This window comes from Panthera uncia, chromosome C2 (assembly GCF_023721935.1).
Source record: "Panthera uncia isolate 11264 chromosome C2, Puncia_PCG_1.0, whole genome shotgun sequence".
In the NCBI taxonomy this organism is placed as follows: domain Eukaryota; kingdom Metazoa; phylum Chordata; class Mammalia; order Carnivora; family Felidae; genus Panthera; species Panthera uncia.
The window spans coordinates 2,879,091-2,898,602 of record NC_064810.1 but is presented as its reverse complement, the minus strand read 5'-3'; the positions used below and the strand labels follow the sequence as shown (position 1 = coordinate 2,898,602).

At 50.8% G+C, this 19,512-nt stretch overlaps 1 protein-coding gene across 3 annotated transcripts in view; it reads right to left on the bottom strand.

Moving 5' to 3' along the window:
• Positions 1–6,750: 6,750 nt before the first annotated feature.
• U2AF1 (U2 small nuclear RNA auxiliary factor 1) overlaps positions 6,751–19,512 on the bottom strand; it is a 13,393-nt gene continuing 631 nt past the window's right edge. Inside the window, exons 2-8 of one of the 3 annotated variants that reach the window (XM_049627781.1) lie at positions 16,147–16,234; positions 12,333–12,420; positions 8,900–8,949; positions 8,721–8,819; positions 8,024–8,157; positions 7,842–7,934; positions 6,751–7,037 (exon numbers count right to left, since the gene is read on the bottom strand). In XM_049627781.1, coding sequence (XP_049483738.1) covers positions 6,890–7,037; positions 7,842–7,934; positions 8,024–8,157; positions 8,721–8,819; positions 8,900–8,949; positions 12,333–12,420; positions 16,147–16,234 — 700 coding nt within the window. In that variant the 3' untranslated portion in view covers positions 6,751–6,889. Of the gene's footprint in view, positions 7,038–7,841; positions 7,935–8,023; positions 8,158–8,720; positions 8,820–8,899; positions 8,950–12,332; positions 12,421–13,233; positions 13,301–16,146; positions 16,235–19,512 lie in introns of all 3 variants that reach the window. The other 2 variants (XM_049627783.1, XM_049627782.1) reach the window with 2 other exon arrangements.

Sequence of the window (19,512 nt, the reverse complement as noted above, 5' to 3'; positions counted from 1 at the left end):
ACGTTCCAACTGATGAGCCACCCAGGCACTCCAGAAATCAGCCATTTTTTTTTTAAAGTTTATTTATTTTGAGAGAGAGAAGGGGAGGGGCAGAGAGAGACGGAGAAAGAGATCCCAAGCAGGCCTCCACGCTGCCCGACGTGGGGCTTGAACTCACCAACCGTGAGATCATGACCTGAGCTGAAACCAAGAGTTGGACACTCAACCGACTGAGCCACCCGGGGGCCCCCATGATTTTAATTCTTATATGTAGGTTTCTGATCCATTTTGAGTTAATATTTTGTAGACGGCGTGGGCTAAGAATCCAACTTCTTTTTCCTTTTGCATGTAGATAACCAGTGGTCCCAACACCACTTGTTGAAAAGACTGTTCTTTTCCCGTTGACTAGTCTTGGTGCCCTTATCAAAATCAACTGACCAGAGAAGTAAGGGTTTCCTTCTGGGCCCTCAATTCTGTTCCATCGATCTTCAATGTCTCCCCTTGTGCCAGCACCACACCATTTTTACTGCTGTAACTAAGTTTTGAAATCAAGAAGTACAAGTCTTCCAACTTCGTTCTTTGAGATTTTCTTGGCTGATATTTAGAGGCCGTTAAAATTCCCTATGAGTTTTGGGCTCAGCTTTTCTATTTCTGCAAAAAGGCTGTTGGGACTGTGATAGGGATTACGGGGGATCTGCAGCTGCCATGGGGGCGTATTGCCATCTTAACAATGTTAAATATTCCAATCTGTGAACACAGGATGAGACCGTTTGGGTCTTGTTTAGTTCCTTTCGGCAAAGTTTTGTCATTTTCGGTACACGGGTCTTGTACTCCCTTGATTAAATTTATCCTTTCGTTCCTTCTGATGTGGGGAGTAAGTCTTCTGGTCCATGAACATGGGATGCCTATTTAGGTCTACCTTACTTCTTGCCACAAGGTTCTGTCACGTTCAGCGTCTCAGTTTTACACTCGCTGTTTTTCACACCACCTGTCAGCTCTTCACTTTGTAACGCAAACCCGGTTGGGTTCCTAGTGGCCCACGTACTTGTCTTTCTCTCCACTCACCCGAGTTCCACCTTCGATTACTGGCAGCATTGCGACCAACGACGACCGTTAGCGAGCACCTACAGAGCACGTGCCGGGCACTGTTTGAGAACTTTGCCTGAATCAACAAATGGAATCCTCACAATTTAATCCTCACCTCACAGAGGAGAAAAGTGAGGCACAGAGAGGCCGAGCGACCTACCCAACATCTACCTCTAGTGGCGAGCAGAGCCAGGATTTGGACTTGCATCTCTGCTGCTTTTCCCCAATGAACTTGTTGCCCCCCCCCCCCCCCCACCATGTGACGGCAATCAACCTGACCTTGGGATGTGTCAGGCTGGACCACGTGAAATCGCTGATGTTTGATCTTATTTGACCTACAAACAATGGCAATTTCATGTGATTTGAAAAAAAAAAAAAAAGACGTGGGATTTGAAACAGGTGCCTGAATATTTGTCCCCCAGGTGTGGGTGGGACTGTTCCGAGCCTCATGTGCTCCCCAAGGAAGGTCCAGCTGCGAGGGAGCCAAGTATACCTGGACGTACCTGGAATCTTCTGAGCAAAAGAATGCAGTCTGTCCTGGGACGGGGCCCGGTTCTGGGGATGAGAGCTCTATGTGCTCTAACGTTAACTCCCAAGGGGACGAACGGTGGGTCCCCTCCCCGAGAGCCACCCTGCACTGCCCAGGAGGCATCCAGCCTGTCGGAACCCACTACGAGGGACGGGCAACTGGGCTGCCGGATCCCGGGCCACGTGGATTCACAGCGGCTCTATTTTCGGGCCCAGCCTGCTGCTCCTAGGCTGCACGGGAAGGCAGCCCCCCGGTGGGCCCGGGGGCTCTTTGGCTGAGAAGCTTCCAATGCGTAAGACGTAGTGGAGGAAGAGACTTTGAGCTCCAGTGTCTGAACTTTGAGGGGGAAGGTGAATGGGCTCCGGATGATTCCTCTCTGAGGGATCTGACGTGGGAGGAGAGTTGTCTTTTCCTGGTTCCAGCAGTTTTGGATCCTGGCTTTGTTCTCACTTGGTCTCCGGCACTTCCTCCAGGAAGAGAAGACCCCTGGACAGGGGTCTGGGTGTCATGTGACACTGGGTGTGTGTGTGTGTGTGTGTGTGGCCTCGGCCTTGCCTGCAGGGTGGCCCTGGAGGCCACCGGGCCCTGGGGCTCGTCTGTTCAAGCCCGGATGAGGGCTGGTCCCTCCCCAGACCACATTGGGCCACCGATGGCTCCTACTCAGTGGGCTGAGAGGGAACACAGAGGAATCCCGGGAGGAGGAGTGACATTCCTTAAAATCCAGTATCTCGTTTCCCCGGGGAAGTAACACCCACCCCGGGGATGCCGCCGCACCTGCCCCTGTGCTCACTGTGCCCTCCCTCTGCTGGGAGAAGCGTGGCGGTGTCTGATCGGTGGGTGACGGGCTGACCCTGACCTGTTGGTACTTGCCCCGCACACAACATGGATCCGTCTCAAAGGTGCAAACTTGGGGACCTCTTTTCCCTCCTCGCCAGCCTGGCAGAAGGCGGCCATCCTGGAGACTGGGTGTCCTGGGACCGTGCCGAGGTCACACCATGGCGGGAGGTGGTGTTACAGGTTCTCTGGGCTTGAAAACCCAAACCTGTGTCCTCCAGGCAGCTTTATCAGATAGACTTGACGGTGAGCGGAGGGCGAGTCGAGAGGTCAGGGTCGTGTTTCAGCAGCACAGCCTACAGCCTACGGGACCCTGGAGCATCCACGGGGGCACCCGCCCCCACCGTTCCCTCTGCGCGGAGGCGCTGTTCCCACCGCCCTCCTTCCTCCTCCTGCTCTCCCAGCCAGTAAAGTGGGCGGAGGTACCCCCACTTTATTCCTTTCTCGCCGCGGTGACACCTGAAGCTGCAAATTGCAAGTCGGCTGTGTCCCAAACACACGGAACGCTGCACACGAGCCGAGCAGGGGCAGGACAAGTTACACAGAAAGATTCTGTCCATGGGGCACCTGGGGGCTCAGTCAGCTAAGAGTCCGACTTGGGCTCAGGTCATGATCTCGCGGTCCGTGAGTTCGGGCCCCGCGTCGGGCTCTGCGCGGACAGCTGGGAGCCTGGAGCCTGCTTCGGATTCTGGGTCCCCCCCTCTCTCTGCCCCTCCCCTGCTCATGCTCTGTCTCTGTCTCTCTCTCAAAAATAAACATTAAAAAAAAATAATAATAAAGATTCCATTTACGAAAAATTTTAAAACTGGCAAAACAGCAATGTTTGAGGAAGCTTACGGAGATCGTTAATGACAAAACCGAGAGCGGTTTCCTCTAGGAAGAGAAGAGCTTTGTGCGTGAGGGCCCATGGGGGACAGGGAGCTGGCGGGGAGCTCACTTGGCTGGCACGTGCTCCTTGTTTTTGGCACTTTGCCGTACGCATCCTGCGGCCCATCCCCAAGAAACGTGACAAGAAAAAAAAAGGAAAAGAAGTCGCACCAGATCCGGTCACCGGGGCATCAGACACTTGGGTGTTCTGGGGGCAGCGGTGTCCTTCACGGCCAACTCAAGGCTGCCGCCTCGCTCTCTGCCCGATGAGAACCCACGCGGGGCGGAGGCCGGAGAAGCCTGGTCACACCTGACTCCACAGCCCATCCGTCGTTCCCCGTTGTGAACAGCACCCACCGCTCCCACCGGGCCAGCCTGGCCCATTTACCTCCCGCCCAGAGCGGTCTCCCCAGTGCCAGGCACCCATCCCGGTTTGCTCACGTTGGCCCGCACATCCAGATGGTGCTGGCCAAGCCCGTGGCTGCCAAACCCCAGGCCCGAGCAAACACGAGAAACAAGGCCCCGGGGGACTTGTCCAGAGGTGAGCTTATCCAAGGGCCGTCCTTTCCGGAAACTGGAGTGTGGCCAAGTCCACACGTCAGGGACGCAGACTTTAAGGCATATGCGGTTAAAGTACCTGGGGCCTCACGACAGTCTCGGCTTCTCTGCGTGTTTAAAATTTTCCATAATAAAAAATGAAAATGCTCTCTTGTGAAATGACGGTCCAAGTCCCGCCTGGCAGATCAGCAGTGGAGACCGCAGATCGGGTTTGTTTCTTGGGGGGGGAGCCACACGTGCGGGGGGCCCCGGACCCGAGGAAGCCTCACCAGGGTCAGCTGCGCACCAAGCAACAGCCCGGCACCAGCCAGGCGAGAGGCTGTCCGCTGCAAAGGCTCTAGAAACCAACTTGAATACCATTGTTGTGTGCTGTAAATCGAGACTTTTTCCAATTTTTAGAACTCACTCGGGAGTTTTAGCCCCTTTTTGTAAGGAATCCCAAACTGAAGGTGAGAAAGGGACAATTAATCACTCAGTTTGGACGCTGCCTCAATTACCATGTTACCCATCATTTCTCCAATAAGAGCTCGTTCAAAAGAAGTGAACTCTCGGGGTGCCCGGGGGGCTCAGTCGATCAAGCGTCCGACTTTGGCTCAGGTCACGGTCTCACAGTTGGTGAGTTCGAGGCCTGCGTCGGGCTCTGCCGTGCCGAGCCTGCTTGAGATTCTCTACCCCTCCCCTACTCTCTCTCTCTCAAATAAACTAAAACAAAACAAAAAAACAAAGAATCGTGTGAAAACGAAAAGTGAACCATCACCAGTTAACCAGGCACGGCTGCCCCCAGCCGCCAATGTCAGAAATGTTTACAGTGATTTTTATCTACTGTAACACGGGCGCACGGTCACCTCGTCTGTTAGGCCCACTGTGTCAAAACAGCAAGCAGACCCCAGGACCATCAGCTGCCGAGTTAGGGGTGTGGACACCTTTCGTGAGACCTTATCTCACCTACATTCTTGCTTCCCGTCTGGCTTCAGCCTGAAGATCCGGCATCGACCGTTGAGGACAAGAAACATCTCGGTGATGCTGTGCTGGGCCCGGGCTCATCACAAATCACAAGGGATTCAATGACTCTTCCCACGTAAACCTCCACGGACCTGCGGTCTGCCACGGGGAGACTGCTCAGGCCTCTGTGCCAGGCTGCCCCCGGCCCACCGCGGCCCCAGCACACCCGAACCGGTGGGTTCGGGACCAGAAGCCCCCCATGTCCCTCCACTGCAGACCAGTCTCAGGCACGGAGGAAGGACAGGTACAGCCTTCCCGGTCACCGTCAGTTCATCTTTCTCACGTCAGTGGCAACACTGAAAGGCTCCTTTGGTGGGATTTTCCTGTATGTTTTTAATAGACACTTTCACAGGAAAAGAGAATTCTAATCTCAGTTAAGAACTATAAAGTAGGGGCACCTTGGTGGCTCGGTTAACCATCAGACTCTTGATTTCGGCTCAGGTCACGAAATCACACGTCATGAGATCAAGCCCTGCGTCAGGCTCCGTGCTGACAGCCAGGAGCCTGCTTGGGATTTTCTCTCTCCCTCTCTCTGTCCCTCCCCACTCATGCGGTGTCTCTGACATTTAAGAAATACAAAGTAAAAATTTTTCACATTCAGATACAGTGGAAATTACTCCACAATCTTCACAAATTGACCAAATTTGGACAGAAAAACTATAGTGCTGGTACCGATGCCTGGAAGGATGGAGAATGAGAGAACTTACACAAGACTTCCCGGATTGCCGACTCAAAACCGCCATGAATTCGTCCCAAATCATCTGCTCACTACCACGCAAAAAATAGGAAAACTCACACCCAACCTAAACAAGACTAGGGTTTAATCATTAAAATCACTGTTAAAAATTTGATCACAAAAAAAGTGGCTTTCGTGAAAAAGGGAAACAAAACAAAAAAGCCCACGCTGGTCAACTATTTCCTTCCGATACTCGTGCGCCGTCACGGTGGCAAGATGTCTCCTCCTAGGCCAAGGGCAGGGCTGAGACGGTCCCTCGCTCCCCGAACTGCCACTCCCAGCAACTGGAGACCAAGCAGGCGGACGGACCGGCACGCGGACCGAGCAGGTGGACACGTGCACGCCGCCCATCCCGCACTCCCTGCCGGGTTCCCAGCCCAGTGCGCGGGCGCCCAGGGGTGGCGACAGTCACTGAGAAGCAAGCTGCGGTGCGCCAGAGAGGCGACCTCCTCGGAGGACACAGCGCGGGTGGACCCAGACCAAGCGGATGGCGCTCAACGTCAAATGCAGCATGAGGGCGGCCGGCTGGCATCGTGACTACAGTTCAGGGACAGTGACATGGGCGCAGCCCTGCACCAGAGGGCGGCCGTGCCCAAGCCACTCTGGCAGGCTGGTGACGAGCAGGTGGCTGGGGTGGAACACGGGAACGGGGCCGGCGGCTCATGCGCAGCTCTGGGCACATCCACGTGTAGGCCCCATTTCAGGACAGGCCCTGTGCTTCAGGACAGCACGGAGGCTCTTTGAACGAGACTAGAAGATTCCTGGGTGAGAGAAACGGGACACGGACGGGGCCACTGGCGGCACCGGATTGAAAGCCCTCTCTCCTACGGACGCCGGAGCGGCCACCGTCCCGTCCAAGTGTCACTCACTGACCCTGCGGGAAGTCCAGGGCGCGGACCCCGGGTTCCCCACAGCAGGGTCTCCGGCAGCCTCGGCGGAGAAACGCCACGTTACTCGCTTGCACGTCGGGCACTGGGAACGGGCACGACCGTTGCTCGCGTGAATTTTCTTTCCTTTAACGGACGGGGCGCTTCATCTCACACCCTATGAGTTTAACACTGTGGTTCTGTCTATTACCCAAGACCCTCCCCCCAAGGACGGACGGCGTGTGCTGCAAAGGAGGAGACCGAGGCGGCCCGCGAGAAATGACTACACCGAGTACTGTATCACTACAAATTTTATTCAGAAACCCATCTTTGTGTTTTTTTGTTGTTTTTTAAAAAAAATTCCCGTTATGAACTGGTTTGGTCAATCAACTACAACACTGCCTAGCAGACATACGGTAAAAACGGCGTGGCTCAGAATCGCCCCGATCTTTCACGGTCTCTCGACCGCCTCCTGTCACGCTCCCGTCCCCCACCGCCGCCGCCGCCGCCACCGCCGCCGCCGCGACCGCGGTCTCTAGACCGAGAGCGACGCTCCCGAGACCGGGACCTCGATCTATGCCTGCAACCAAGGAAAAGAAACAAAGCTGTGGCATCCAAAGCAAAGCACACAACAAAGCCCCCACGCGGGCGGACGCTTCTGGGCGGACCCCGCGGAACGGACGGCACAATCAAGGAGGACCGTCGCGCCCGCCACACCACACGCCCCGTGTAGACACGCCCCGTGTCAGGGAAACGGGCACAACGTCCTCCGTGTCCCGTGCTTCCAGAGCGCCGGCTCAGGGGCTTGGGGACGGTCTCCTGCCGCGGCGGCCCGGACACGCACCGCCCTCCTCCTGTGCCCGATGCTTCTTGTTGACAATGAGACGGAATCACTAACGTCTGCACCTCCGGGCACGTGTTTACCAGGGGACGGGTGAGAACCCCCCGGGTCAGAACTCCATCCGAGCAGGGAAAGGGACGGTCTCCCGACGCCTTGGGTTTCTCTCTGTGCTGGGACAGCACGGTCTGCACTCAAAACACCGGGAGCGGGCAGGACCGTGCTCCCCTTTCTGCCCGTGGCCGCAAGTAAACCAAAGAAACCTGCCCAAACCCACGGACAGCCGCAGTACGTAAAGGAAGTCACTCCACCTGCGGGCAAAAGACGCTGCGCACACGAACCCAATTTCGAGGGTTCCCCACTCACCCGTTCCCTCACTTCGGGACTGTGCGGGCGGGACATCCTTTTAAGGGCACGTTCTCAGACCTTAAGACACACACTACGTCCTCAACGGTGACCTTCACACCCGGGCCGAGCTCTCCTCGGGAAACGCTTCGCGAGAACGGACGGCGCCGCCAGCGGCAGCCAGCCCGCCGCAGTACTCACTTCTTGCGCCGGCGCCCGTACAGCTCCCGCCGCAGCTCTCTGGAGATGGGCTTCAGGTGCATGAAGTTGCAGAAGCCGCCCCGCGTGCACTCCCTGCGGGGGAGACGAGGCCGCCATGCCGCGGGCCGCCCCCCACCCCACACCCCCGCCGTCCCGGCCCCCGCGGGCCCCCCGTCACCTACCCCATCTCGTACTGGCGGCAGCACGCCTCTCTGAAGTCGGTCACCGGGGACAGCTCGGCGTGGATCGGCTGCCCGTTAAACCAACGGTTGTTCAAGTCGATCACGGCCTTCTCCGCGTCTTCTTCGCGGCGAAACTGGAAAGACAGATCGAAAGGGCTTGCTGCCCCCACCCGACGGGAAGGTCTCCGGCTACCGAGCCACGGATACGCGTTCACGTGGCTCAAATGAGGTGGAAGGACGTTTTAGATCACGTCAAACACAGATCGTCCTTTACTTGCAACTGGATCACTTAATTTCGCGATGATCCAAGATCGTACCAACGCTGCCTTGGTTTTCAAACTCAGTTGGTTAACAAGAGCAAACGCAAGGATTCGCAAGGATTTGTTTAGACCGGGAAGTTAAAAAAAAAAAAAAAAAAAGAAGAGAAAAAAAGGGAAGGGGGGGGGGGGGGGTGGGGAGTGGAGAGAACCACAGGTATAAATCGACTGACTTCTCCCGAGTCTAGACAGCCCGTCAGCAGCAGCCTCCGAAGATCCCAACCCTGAAGGGTGGTGGCCGCGGCGCCCACAGGCGGCTGCCACGCCCAGGCAAGCCAGCCGGCGCACTCCAGTTCCAGTTCCCGCTAAGATCCCAAGGCCCCAGCCTCCTCCTCCTGCCAGTCGGGAGGGAGCACGCCCACGGGGCACGCCCTTCCTACCTTGACGTACACGTTCCCGACGAGGTGGTCTCCCAGGTTGTCACAGACGTTCATCTCCTCCACCTCGCCGTACTTCTCCTCCATTTCTGTAAAAACCTCCTGCGGGGAGAGGAGGACGGCGGCTTGAGGGTCCCGACCCACGGGAGACGCGCCCCCCCCCCCAAGTGCCAGTCGCTCACCTCAAAAAACTCATCGTAGTGCTCCTGCATCTCCACGTCACTCACCGCGCCTGCGGACGACAGACACCTTGCTGGTTAGAGCGGGGCCCCCGCCCGCAGGGCTCTGCGTTCACCCCAACTGCCACCGTGACACGTTAGTTATCTAGAGGAGCCGCGACAGCTGCACTCTCCCGGAGCACGGAGGTGCGGCGTGACAGCCAGTGGTTACAATTTTAAAGTGTGCTGAGGTCTTTAAGTGCCCCCTTATGACCATCTCCATTCTGGCTATGAAAATGACAAGTTTTAATCAGCATCAAAGGGCCACACTTTCAGAAAATGTAAGGAAATCGTTTACTCTCAACATACTTCTAAATGAAAGTCTTCTTCCTTTTACGGTTTAAAATAGCGGCCAAGGAATCACACTGGTATGTTCTTCCTCTTCGTTACGTTAAAGTAACAGTAGAAATCAGGATTAAGTGATTAAGGGCTAATGTTCCTGACTAATTTCTTTTACAGAGTATCAGCCACACACTATTACCGAATTCTTTCTGATGCGATTAAAACCCAAATGACCATAAATACTCAGTAGGATAATTACCAAGTTCAATCACAGTACCTCGAATGCCTCTGGATAGAGGGATGGTTACAATGCTTTGTTGAAGAAAGCATTCTTGTTTTATATTCCAGGACTATTTTCAAGTTTATTCTTCATAATTCACATGCACTAAGCGAAATCATGTCCATTGTGTGGGTAGATTTTTCGAATTTACATTCTATCCCCCAAATCATTCTCTCTACAAAATTTTACCGTTCAGATTCTAGAATTCTCTTGCCCTAAATCTGAGAAATCACAAAGCGGGCATGTCAGTTAAACCAATGTTGCACACAGCTAGATGGGGGCAGCCTACAGAGGCGAGTGGCTTCAAAGCTGGGCCAGTTTAACCTTCGGTCGTCACTTTCCAAGGCCACACTCCTTGGACTGGCGGCCTCACCTGCCACACCCACTGAAGGCCAGGGGGCCCAGGCTACGCCTTGGAGCAGTCTCCTAGGGCCCAGGAAAACCTGATCTTTAAGGACAAGCACTTGAGTCTTTTGATTCTGAGAATGGCTTAAATTTTTCTCATTCACGGGGGAGGGGCGAATTCCTGCCTTTTAGTTATTTTTGAATTTCAGGAACCCAGCTTGCTTTAGAAGCCCAAAGTGAGCAAATGCACCGGGCGACAACTACTCCTCTAGGTGGCTATCGTGAACTTAACCTCCTTCCCTGAGTTGAAATCAGGTTGTAAACAACAGAACAACTAGTCAGGAGAAGAGAAGGCCATTCCAAAGGGCAGATTTTAATGTTTACTTTCCCTTCTCCACGTTGGAAAAAAATGAGAAAAGGTATTTGCATGCTCTAAGTGCCAGCAGTGTTGAGACTCAGTGCTGGTTAAATTACTGTTAGTCTCTTACTATAGAACAGCATTTATTTTAATAACTCCTGCAAAGTCCGACTGGACAATGCTTGATAATGGGCATACTTTATCTTCTATACTCTGCTTCAAATTTTTCAGTCAACCAAATGACTAGAAGAACAGAGATGACCAATTAAGAAATTGGTCACCTGAAGAGTCATCCCCACGACTCAATATATTTTAACTAATGTGTCCCCCAAATACCAGTTTTCTTACGGAAGCACTCCTAAACTGGGATCTGTACTTCTACAGATGGAAGGGTATGCTAACAAGGGTTGTGAATCTAGGACCCGGATGAACCTGGCTGGATGAAATTTACTCGGAGGCTCTGCGGCAGGTTCATCAGCTTAAACTGATTTTCTTCCTAAATCGAAGAATCAGAATTTCACTTCATTTGTAGAATGTGGGCCCCATGACGGGAATATCTGGTGCAGCTAAACCTTGGGTAGCATACGCAAAACAAGAGTACTGTGGATCGCAGATAAAGACACGAAGAATACTATGACACTGTTTTGTCAGCGAAGCCCCCCGCCCCCCTCTCCCCCACCCGCAGTGCCCAAGTACAGAGTCAGGGCAAAGAGTGATTAACTGCTGTTACTCAACCGTCAGCTTCCCATCCCTTTTACCCCAGGGCAGGGTTCTTACAAAAACTAGTAAGTCCGTGTATAAGCATTTCCCTCCGCCTGCTCATCTGAGTTCTTTAAAAAACAAAGCAAAACCAAGTATTTTGAAACAAGGGCTACCAAGCAAATCCCGCCACCGGCAGATTCAGGGAAACACACGATCTGCTACTGGGTCAGCACGGCACCGGGAAGCACAGCGTGTGGGCAGGAGAGCCTCACGAGCCCCCTCCCCGGGCGTGTGCACTGTGCACCCACAGGCGCGCAGAGGCGAGGCCTCCCCATCTGGGGCCGGCCCGAGGGGGAGGGGGTGCTGCGGGGCCCGCTCCGCTCTGTGGACCGCCCTGTACACTGAGGGGCCCCGGGCCAGAGGGGGATTTGCCTGAGGCCTGTGGCTATGCAGGGGTTACATGTACACAGCGCCCCCTACTGACCTGTAGCTCTAAAACCACCTGGTGAACGAATGGCAAGGCGTCGGGGTCGGACCCCTTGATTTTAACAGGAGTCTAGGATATGTTTCAATTTATCTACGGATGACTGAATTGATTCCACAGCCCAATGGCCAGAAAATATACGCTTTAGCTTTCTGAAATTCCCAGGGGTACTGCTATGTATCGTGTTCTTGAAAGACTACCCCTCAGTAAATACAACGTTCGTGAAGTTAACTTTAATGTTTCCCAGTACAGGAAGAAATCATAATGTCTACAAAATGCCCCGTTCAGACCTATTTCCCCACCAAGCACACCTTTCATCTTCCAAATGTGGTACACTAACTCCTGAGGTTGGAGACAGCTACGTAAAGTATCTGATTAATGACTGAGTTGGCATGGGGCTGGGGCTGGGGCTGGGGCTGGGGCTGGGGCTGGGGCTGGGGCGGACTCCGGAGTCCGTGCGACTCGGAGGGACCCCACTCGGGAAATACTCTCCGAACCATGCTCTCCACTAAAGCATGATCTCCCGAATGAGAGTTTAAGAAGTCTAGTAAGAAATGAAACCTGAAAAGTAATTTCCAAACAATTTGGGTTCTTTTAGGCGAGAGAAACTCTGATGCTGCTGCTCTCGAGAGGGGAAGGACATAACTGCACGCTTAACTGCGAGTGTGTCCCCCCGAGGACGACGGTCTAGGTAAAGGGAGAGCAGCAGCCCCCAGCTATGGTGCCGGGAGGGCGTCCTTTCCGGTCACTGCTTCTCTTGCGAGGCAGCGGGCAGGAGTTCACGTCTCAGAGGTATCCGTGGGGCCGGGGGGGTGGGGGGACAAAAGCTCTCGACACGTCTAGCGAAAGGCCGTCCTTGACCCTACAGCGGCAGACCAGGTGGAGTGGACACTGAGCTCTGACACGCAAGCCCAGGGAACCAGGGAAGGAACTTGTATGAACTTACAGCGCAAACCGTCAGCAGACTGGGAAGAGTTTTGAGGGTTACGGTAAATGTTCAAGAGGGCAATGGTCTGAAATACAAAACGCAACAACTTTATATTATGGAAAATTAAATTTAAACACTTCACCGGTTTCCTGTGGCGATCGCTTCGGTCAAGACTCAGTGCTGCAAAAAGAGCAAGTTATTTCCTTTCGAAGCAGAGACGCGTTCTTAGCTGGTGGCTGTCTCGGAGCACCCTAACACTGCGACGTGACAGAGATCCCGTGATATGCTGATATTGTATTTCTGCTCGCGGAACGCGAAGATTCTCCGTCCCAAAGTTCCAGCCAAGAGTGCAGGCAACCTGGCAGGTTTCTGCCAAAGGGGGCTCAGACGTTCCAGAAGAACGTAACGAACTGAGGAAGCGCGTGCGTGAGCCGACGACAAAAGCCACAGCGGTAGAGAAATACAATAATTACATATCATGAGATCTCCACTTCCTAGAGGAAAAATCGTCATGGTGAAATAAAACCCACACTTATTGGGCAACTTACCTTATTGATTCCTAAATACGCCTAAGCTTTTTAATTTTACAGAAAGAACTTAATAAATGCCGGGGGTTCAGTCACTGTAAAGACCAGTGATTGGCTGGTTAACTTTCAAACGTCACATGGGCAGACCCCCTCCCTCTCGTTAACAAACGTCAACCGAGGGAGGAGGCCTCCCCAGCGGCCTCGCCTAGGCCAGCCTCCTGAACGTGGCTAAGTACCAGGTTCTTGCCGTGGGCGCCAAGGACCTCCATCACCTTGTCCTGTTTGCAACAGCCCTATGTCAGCAGCTCAGAAGCCAACATTATTTGTCTCAATTAAGAGTGGGCTCTTTAACACCATTGTTTTAAAAAAATTTCTCCAACTGTGGGACTTACAGTGTGAGCCGTCAGCCGTCTGTGCACTGTTTTGGGGATTACGATAGATGTTTTGAATCAAGATGGTCTGCGGGGAAAAAAAAATAAAAAGGGGAATTCTACTGGCTGCTGTGCATGTATCAGACAATTGCAAAGAGACAACCTGTTTGCAAATGGCTCAACCTTGTTTGCTTCCCACAAGCCAGACGCCTGTCCTCGGAAGAGCACACCCAAACCATCATATTATGGAAACAGAGTTTGAGCGGTGACGTGGGTCACGTCAGCCAGCGACCAACAAGGAACGATACTGGTTATTTTCAGTAGCCCCACGTTATTAAAGTGCTGGGATGCAAAACACGTAACAGAACGTGAACATCTTCTCATACTTTAAGCTGGCAGACACCGAGGTGTGGAAAAATTCACAGGATCACATTCCCCACACAAAGTTATTATCGTTTTTAAACCAAACGCGTAAGTCAACTGTATGCAGTCCATCAAGCTGTCTGGTCTCCCGGGAAACAGGCGCACCACAGGGGTTTCCTGACTGTCACGGTCACCTAGCACACGTTTAGGTTTGCTCGGTGGGACCTCTGTTTACATAATACAATAGCTTAAACGTTTGTTCTTTTCCGATCCTTCCTTTAAGGGAAAAAAATCCTTTTAGCCCTTGTGCTTTAAACTGGATCAGGCAGACTTGAAACCTTACATTGTACCGTTCTTCTTAAAATCAAGTTGTCTGAAAAAACAAACCATGTTTAAGTTAGTAGGCTAATATATTACATGAATCTTAACGTCCACATCACTGCAAGAAGCTTAAAAAGAAACCCACACTGAGCTTTACAAGCTGAACCAACACACTGCAGGATTTAGAAAACTAAATGTTCAGTCTCAAAACAACATAGGTCCAAAGCAGTTTTGTGAGTGGTTTTACAAACCCGCCAGTTCATGTCTAGCTACACTGAAAGGAAGCAGCTGTGTGGGTGCTTCCAAAGGGCCTGCTGGGGGGAACCCATATGGGAGAAACATCCGATAGCCAGACCACACATACGAACACACGCAGACCCTCCTCTCAGGGCCTGGTATCTTCCCCAAGCCAGCAGGTCTTGGCCTTGGATAGTTCCCAAAGCTGTCCCGACTCAGTTTCCAACTCTGACAGAAAGCTATACTGAGCCCAAATACTCAACAAGAAATTCATTTTCGGTCTCACTCAGGTCATCTGGCTGGCAGTGGCTGTTTAGTGAAAGAGAACTCAAAGGGGGCAATGCAGTTCCATTAAAATCAGGGGAGGTCAGGATCACCTAAGACCGACCAACCAACCAAGCAAATCGAAACAAGATGCTCAAGTTAATACACACGACCGACCCCACTGAATGTTAATGGAATCGTTGCCTCTTTCTGACGTACGGTGCTCAAATTCACTTCATGTTAACATTCTGAGGTCATCAATGCTTCAGAAAGAAAATGAGCCAAGTGTCCCTGGATAACTTAGAGAAAACTTTGTAGTGGGGTAACGTCTCTCAGCCCCATACTTGGTACATCTATAAGGAACCCTCTAAAATAAAAAAACTCAGTGGACACTTAAGACGTTTGGTTATTGCCCAATCTATGACCACTGGCTTAGTTGAGGAGATTTAGTTCATCTAAATGCAGTAGGGGGCCTTCACTTTCGAGTGTCTCCTTCTCTGTAAAGACAGTTTTCCTACTATTCTTCTTTTCTGATCTAATAAACTTCTGCCTGCTGGTCAAAAAGCAAAACAAAAAAACCCAAACCAACCAACCAACCCCCCCCCCCCAAACTGCACTAAACAGAATATTTAAAGTTCTCCAATATTCTGAAATTTGAAAAAGAGACATGTTTGTAAGTTATTAAGACAGATTCTTGTTAAACTGACCATGCTGTATCAGTGGAATAATGGGTGAGAGGAAGCCATCACCTCCCTTCTAAAAACACATTAAATTATGGGGTTTTCTACAGGCTTAAATTAGAAAATACTAACGACTCTTACAGCAATTGGCTGATTTTCCTAAATACTTAGAGGATGCTTACTCAGACTTTGTGGTCAGTTCGAAGGACCTCAAAAGCCCTCGGTCCGGAAAGACTACAGTTTTTCAAATTCCACATGTTCAGATAAACACGGTGGAAGTTTTCTGTTCTTACGACAGATGCTTTCTCCCTTTAATTCATCAGTGATCACTTGTAGGGTGCAAACCCTTGCCTGTTCCTCAGTGAAAACAAAACAACTCCAAAAATCATAATTTCTGACTGATCTGAACTCATGGTGGACCTAAGCCCAAGGTAACAGGTGCCCCTTAACTAACCGAACAGACTGGCTACAAATAGCTGAAGGTAAACACCCATCTTCTAACGTAAGTTTCATTTTTAATGTGTCTATGACACAGTGTCATGGCTAACCCCGGGGCCAGGGGTCTAACAGAGGGGGCACACTCAGGACTCCTGGAGAACCCTGAGCATATGCGGCAAGACGGGCCTGCTGAGAACTGTGCCAGTGCATCCTGTAGGTGGCTCTGGCCATCTCCGCTGCCTGGAGGGAGCAAAGAGCAGAAAACCCACTTTGCATCTCCTGGTGCCGGGAAACAAGCTGACTCCAAGCCGGCATGGCCGCCCCCTCTGGACCCGTGTCTATTAGAGGGGCAGAGAGGGGGTGAGGCAGCAAACATCACTCACTTCTTTGTACAAAGCTTCTCTAACGGTAAGAGGAGGGACCTGTGCTCGTAGACCTCCCCCTGGGGGTGGTTCCCCTGCCTCACTCTCATTGAAACAAAAGAACACACTCAGTTATGAACACAGAGAATGAAACTACTGGAGAAAAAAAACTCTAGGTGATACACGGAGATTATTAACTGCCTCTGTAAAGTATTAAAGTTCTGATAATTTACATGAAAACGGAAAAAAGAAAGAAGAAACAAACAAACCTGGCTAAAGGTCGGTTTATTGTGCAACCGAGAGCATCTGTCTCCATGACGACATGCTCCAATTTTGAAATAAAATGAACAGTTGACTCTGTAAGGGAAAACAAAAGCGGATTATTTTGCTGGGCAGATCAGACAAATGGAACTACATCAACACCGCGACATACGCTACCAAACTACTTTTCTTCCGCATCACAAGAACACAGCCGTGTGGTTTTCTTTGGTAGCAGGTACCTCCTCTTCCTGGTAGTACTTCAGGACTACTAAGCTTCAACCTGCCGCCTGACAAGCATACCCCTCTTTCAAGGAAGAGGGCTTCAGTTCCACCCAGGTCCCCCTCATCCAAATCCACTCCACTTCCCATTATGTTCTCTGCTCTCCTGTTTTTTCTTAAATGGAGTATCTAGTTTAAAACTAAATTTAACTTAAAACATATCTGTTTCTTAGTGTTCCGCGATGAAATTCTCTCCTGAGGACACCAATATAGCACAGTGAGACTTAAGATCTGACTCTGCCACTAGCTACCTGGGCTTGGGCAAGTTACCCCACCTCTCCTGGTCCCAGGAGCCACCTGTAAAATGAGGAAAATGCCAAGCTGGCATTGTTCCAAGAGTCAGATACCGTGCGTGCGTGCTTCCTACACAGTGCTCCTTAAGCACAATCGTTATCTAAGCAAAACAGAAAACAAAGACCATGCTCTTTTGTCCACGACACCAGACCACCACGAAATTTCCAAACACAGGTCTGAAGTAAGGCAGTCTCCTGGTTTCAATGCACCGAAAACAAGCTCTTGGGGAACTCACCAGTGTGTTCCCACATAAGGCCACCTTCTGTCCCTATCGCAAAGTCCTCCCTTAACTAGTGTTCAAATAGTTGGATCATCCAGTTTGATCCAGATCAAATCAAACTAGCAATCCAGCCATCGTGACAGCAATGTCAGGTGGCTTAGATTTGTGATGAAGTATGAAATCTTACTTGATGGGCCCCATTCAGATTTAGAGCTGCAGAGGTGGGAGGGTTACCCTGCAGATTCAATTTTTTTTAGCAAGTTCAGACAGCCAATCCAGAGTTAGAATCAAAGGGCTTCAACAAAATTTGATAGTTCGCAAAGATCGATTGGCCACTGGCAGTTCAGGTAGCAATACAAATGGTAAAGTCTGAATTTATCGGGGGAGGAAAATGATCACTACACGTATTTGCAAATTTATCTTACAGGCCTCACTTTGTATGATCTGACTTGAATATATGACTTCCATCTTCAGAAAGTCACCCAAATGAAGAGCTCGTTTCAAGAATGCCTCAGAATGGGTAAAACCCTGTCCAAACAATACCCAACTCTTCTATATAACGAAAATAATCTTTGTTCTCGTACCTTCAGAGATGGCTTTCGTTTCATACCACTCAATTAGAGTTTAGTACTAATCAGTCAAAACTTTCCTAGTGATAAACTTTCAGTGATCTACTTAAACTACTGAAATAACAAGACAGAAGACAAAAAGTGTGATTTACTATCACAGAAAAGATATTAGAAGACTAACCTTTGCTTGGATTTAGAAAATGTCCAAAACTTCAAATGTACAACTAGCTAAAGTTTTTTAATTGGCACACACCTACATTTAACTTCTAGCTTGAGGAAAAAAAAAGTTAGCAGGAATCATCGTCTTCATTTTTTAGGAGTTGATATGGTCTCCTGGAAACTAAAACCTCACAAGTCTGCCTGAAATGAGCCTATGAGTAACCTAGATCAAATAATCAAGTTTGCTGAATTAAAGCCATGCACACCTTTTATGATGCAGCTCTCAAAGGCTGAAATGTGGCTATTTATAGCAGGAATATAAAAACTTATTGGAATAAACCTCTAAACTAAAAGTTTTGTAGAGTACAATGGAAACCCCACCCAATACAGCTTTATACAAGAATAAGGAATAAAAACTTCATGGAACAGAAGTCATGGCCCACATTTCTAAGCTTGAGAATGAAACTAACGATGCGTTTTCCTGGCCTACACTCGGAGAAGGCTGTTTCCAGCGAAGCTGGCCCATTCATTTGGGATCGTGCTTACAGGCAAAGTTCCCCAAGGTGCCTCCTCTGCGAGCCCAAAGCATTCGGGCAGCCTGCCTCTTCCACAGCACTTAAGAAATTTCAGAGCATTTACGTTAATTTTACCCTTTGAATGACAAGCAACCCCTTCCCCTCAAGTTCCTTGGCAACAAGATCCAAATTTTATTCATCTTTAAGTCGACAGATACAGATTTTAGGGTTGACGCTCAAAGAAATGTTTCCGGAGTGACAATGACTAATGATTGTCTTACAGTTTTGCTATTAAAAAATATAACCCCCTCTTCTAAACAACACATTTTACAAGATGGACCTCATCCTGGAAAACAGAAACGATTTAAACAGCGTTTGAGGGGCGCCTGGCTGGCTGAGTCAGTGGAGCGTTGGACTCTGGATCTTGGGGTTGTGAGTCTGAGCCCCACGTTGGGTGTAGAGATTACTTAAAAACAAAATCTTTAAAAAAAATAAATACAGTGTTTGAAAAAGTGGTATTAAAACATTATCTATGCCAAACTTCGGATTTATCATTAAGAATGCATACTAACATAAGCCTGTACAGGCCAAAAGAATCCTAACATGGTAACTACTTATCCAAAAAGTAGATTAAGCCAGAGCTCAATCTTTAGGTTCTCAAAGTAAGAATTATCCTCCTAAATGAAAGGCATTTCCCTTTAGTCTCACCTTCAGTCAACGCACTGGGAATGAAAACGTCCCAAGGGGGCAATCGAAATCAAAATTAAATTTTTTTTGCTTTTAACGTAACAACTGGGTAGGGAAGGCATGCAACTGTGAAAAGGGGGGTGGGGGACCCCACGTTTTTTATATTGGAATTACATCTCCGAGTACGTTAAAATCAGGTTATGCTGTCGTTTATGATAACCCAGTTCGTCGTAACAGTTCTTCGAATCCAATGTCCTCACGACCCGCCCGATCGGTCGCTTAAACACGCCGAGAGGCTTTTTAAGTGGGTGCAACCCCAACACTCGGGACCCGAAGTTATCTAACGATTTAATACGGGCGGGCTTTAGGCTACTTGCCCGACACCACATTAAAGGCTGAAGTAGAGGAAATAGGCTAAAACGTTGACAACTTCAGCACAACTCAAGACGGCTCCAAGAGGCGGGGGGCGCGGGGTCCGGGTCGCCAACAGACGGGACGGCCCGCGGGCCGCCCAGGAGCCCCAGGCGAGGGAGACCGCGCCACCCGAGCGGAAGCCCGCCGCCCGCCGGGGCGCCCATCGCCCGCCCCAGCGCCCACGAGGCGGCGGCGCGCGGCTCCGGAGGCCGGAAGGGCCGCCGCGCCCCTCCCCCC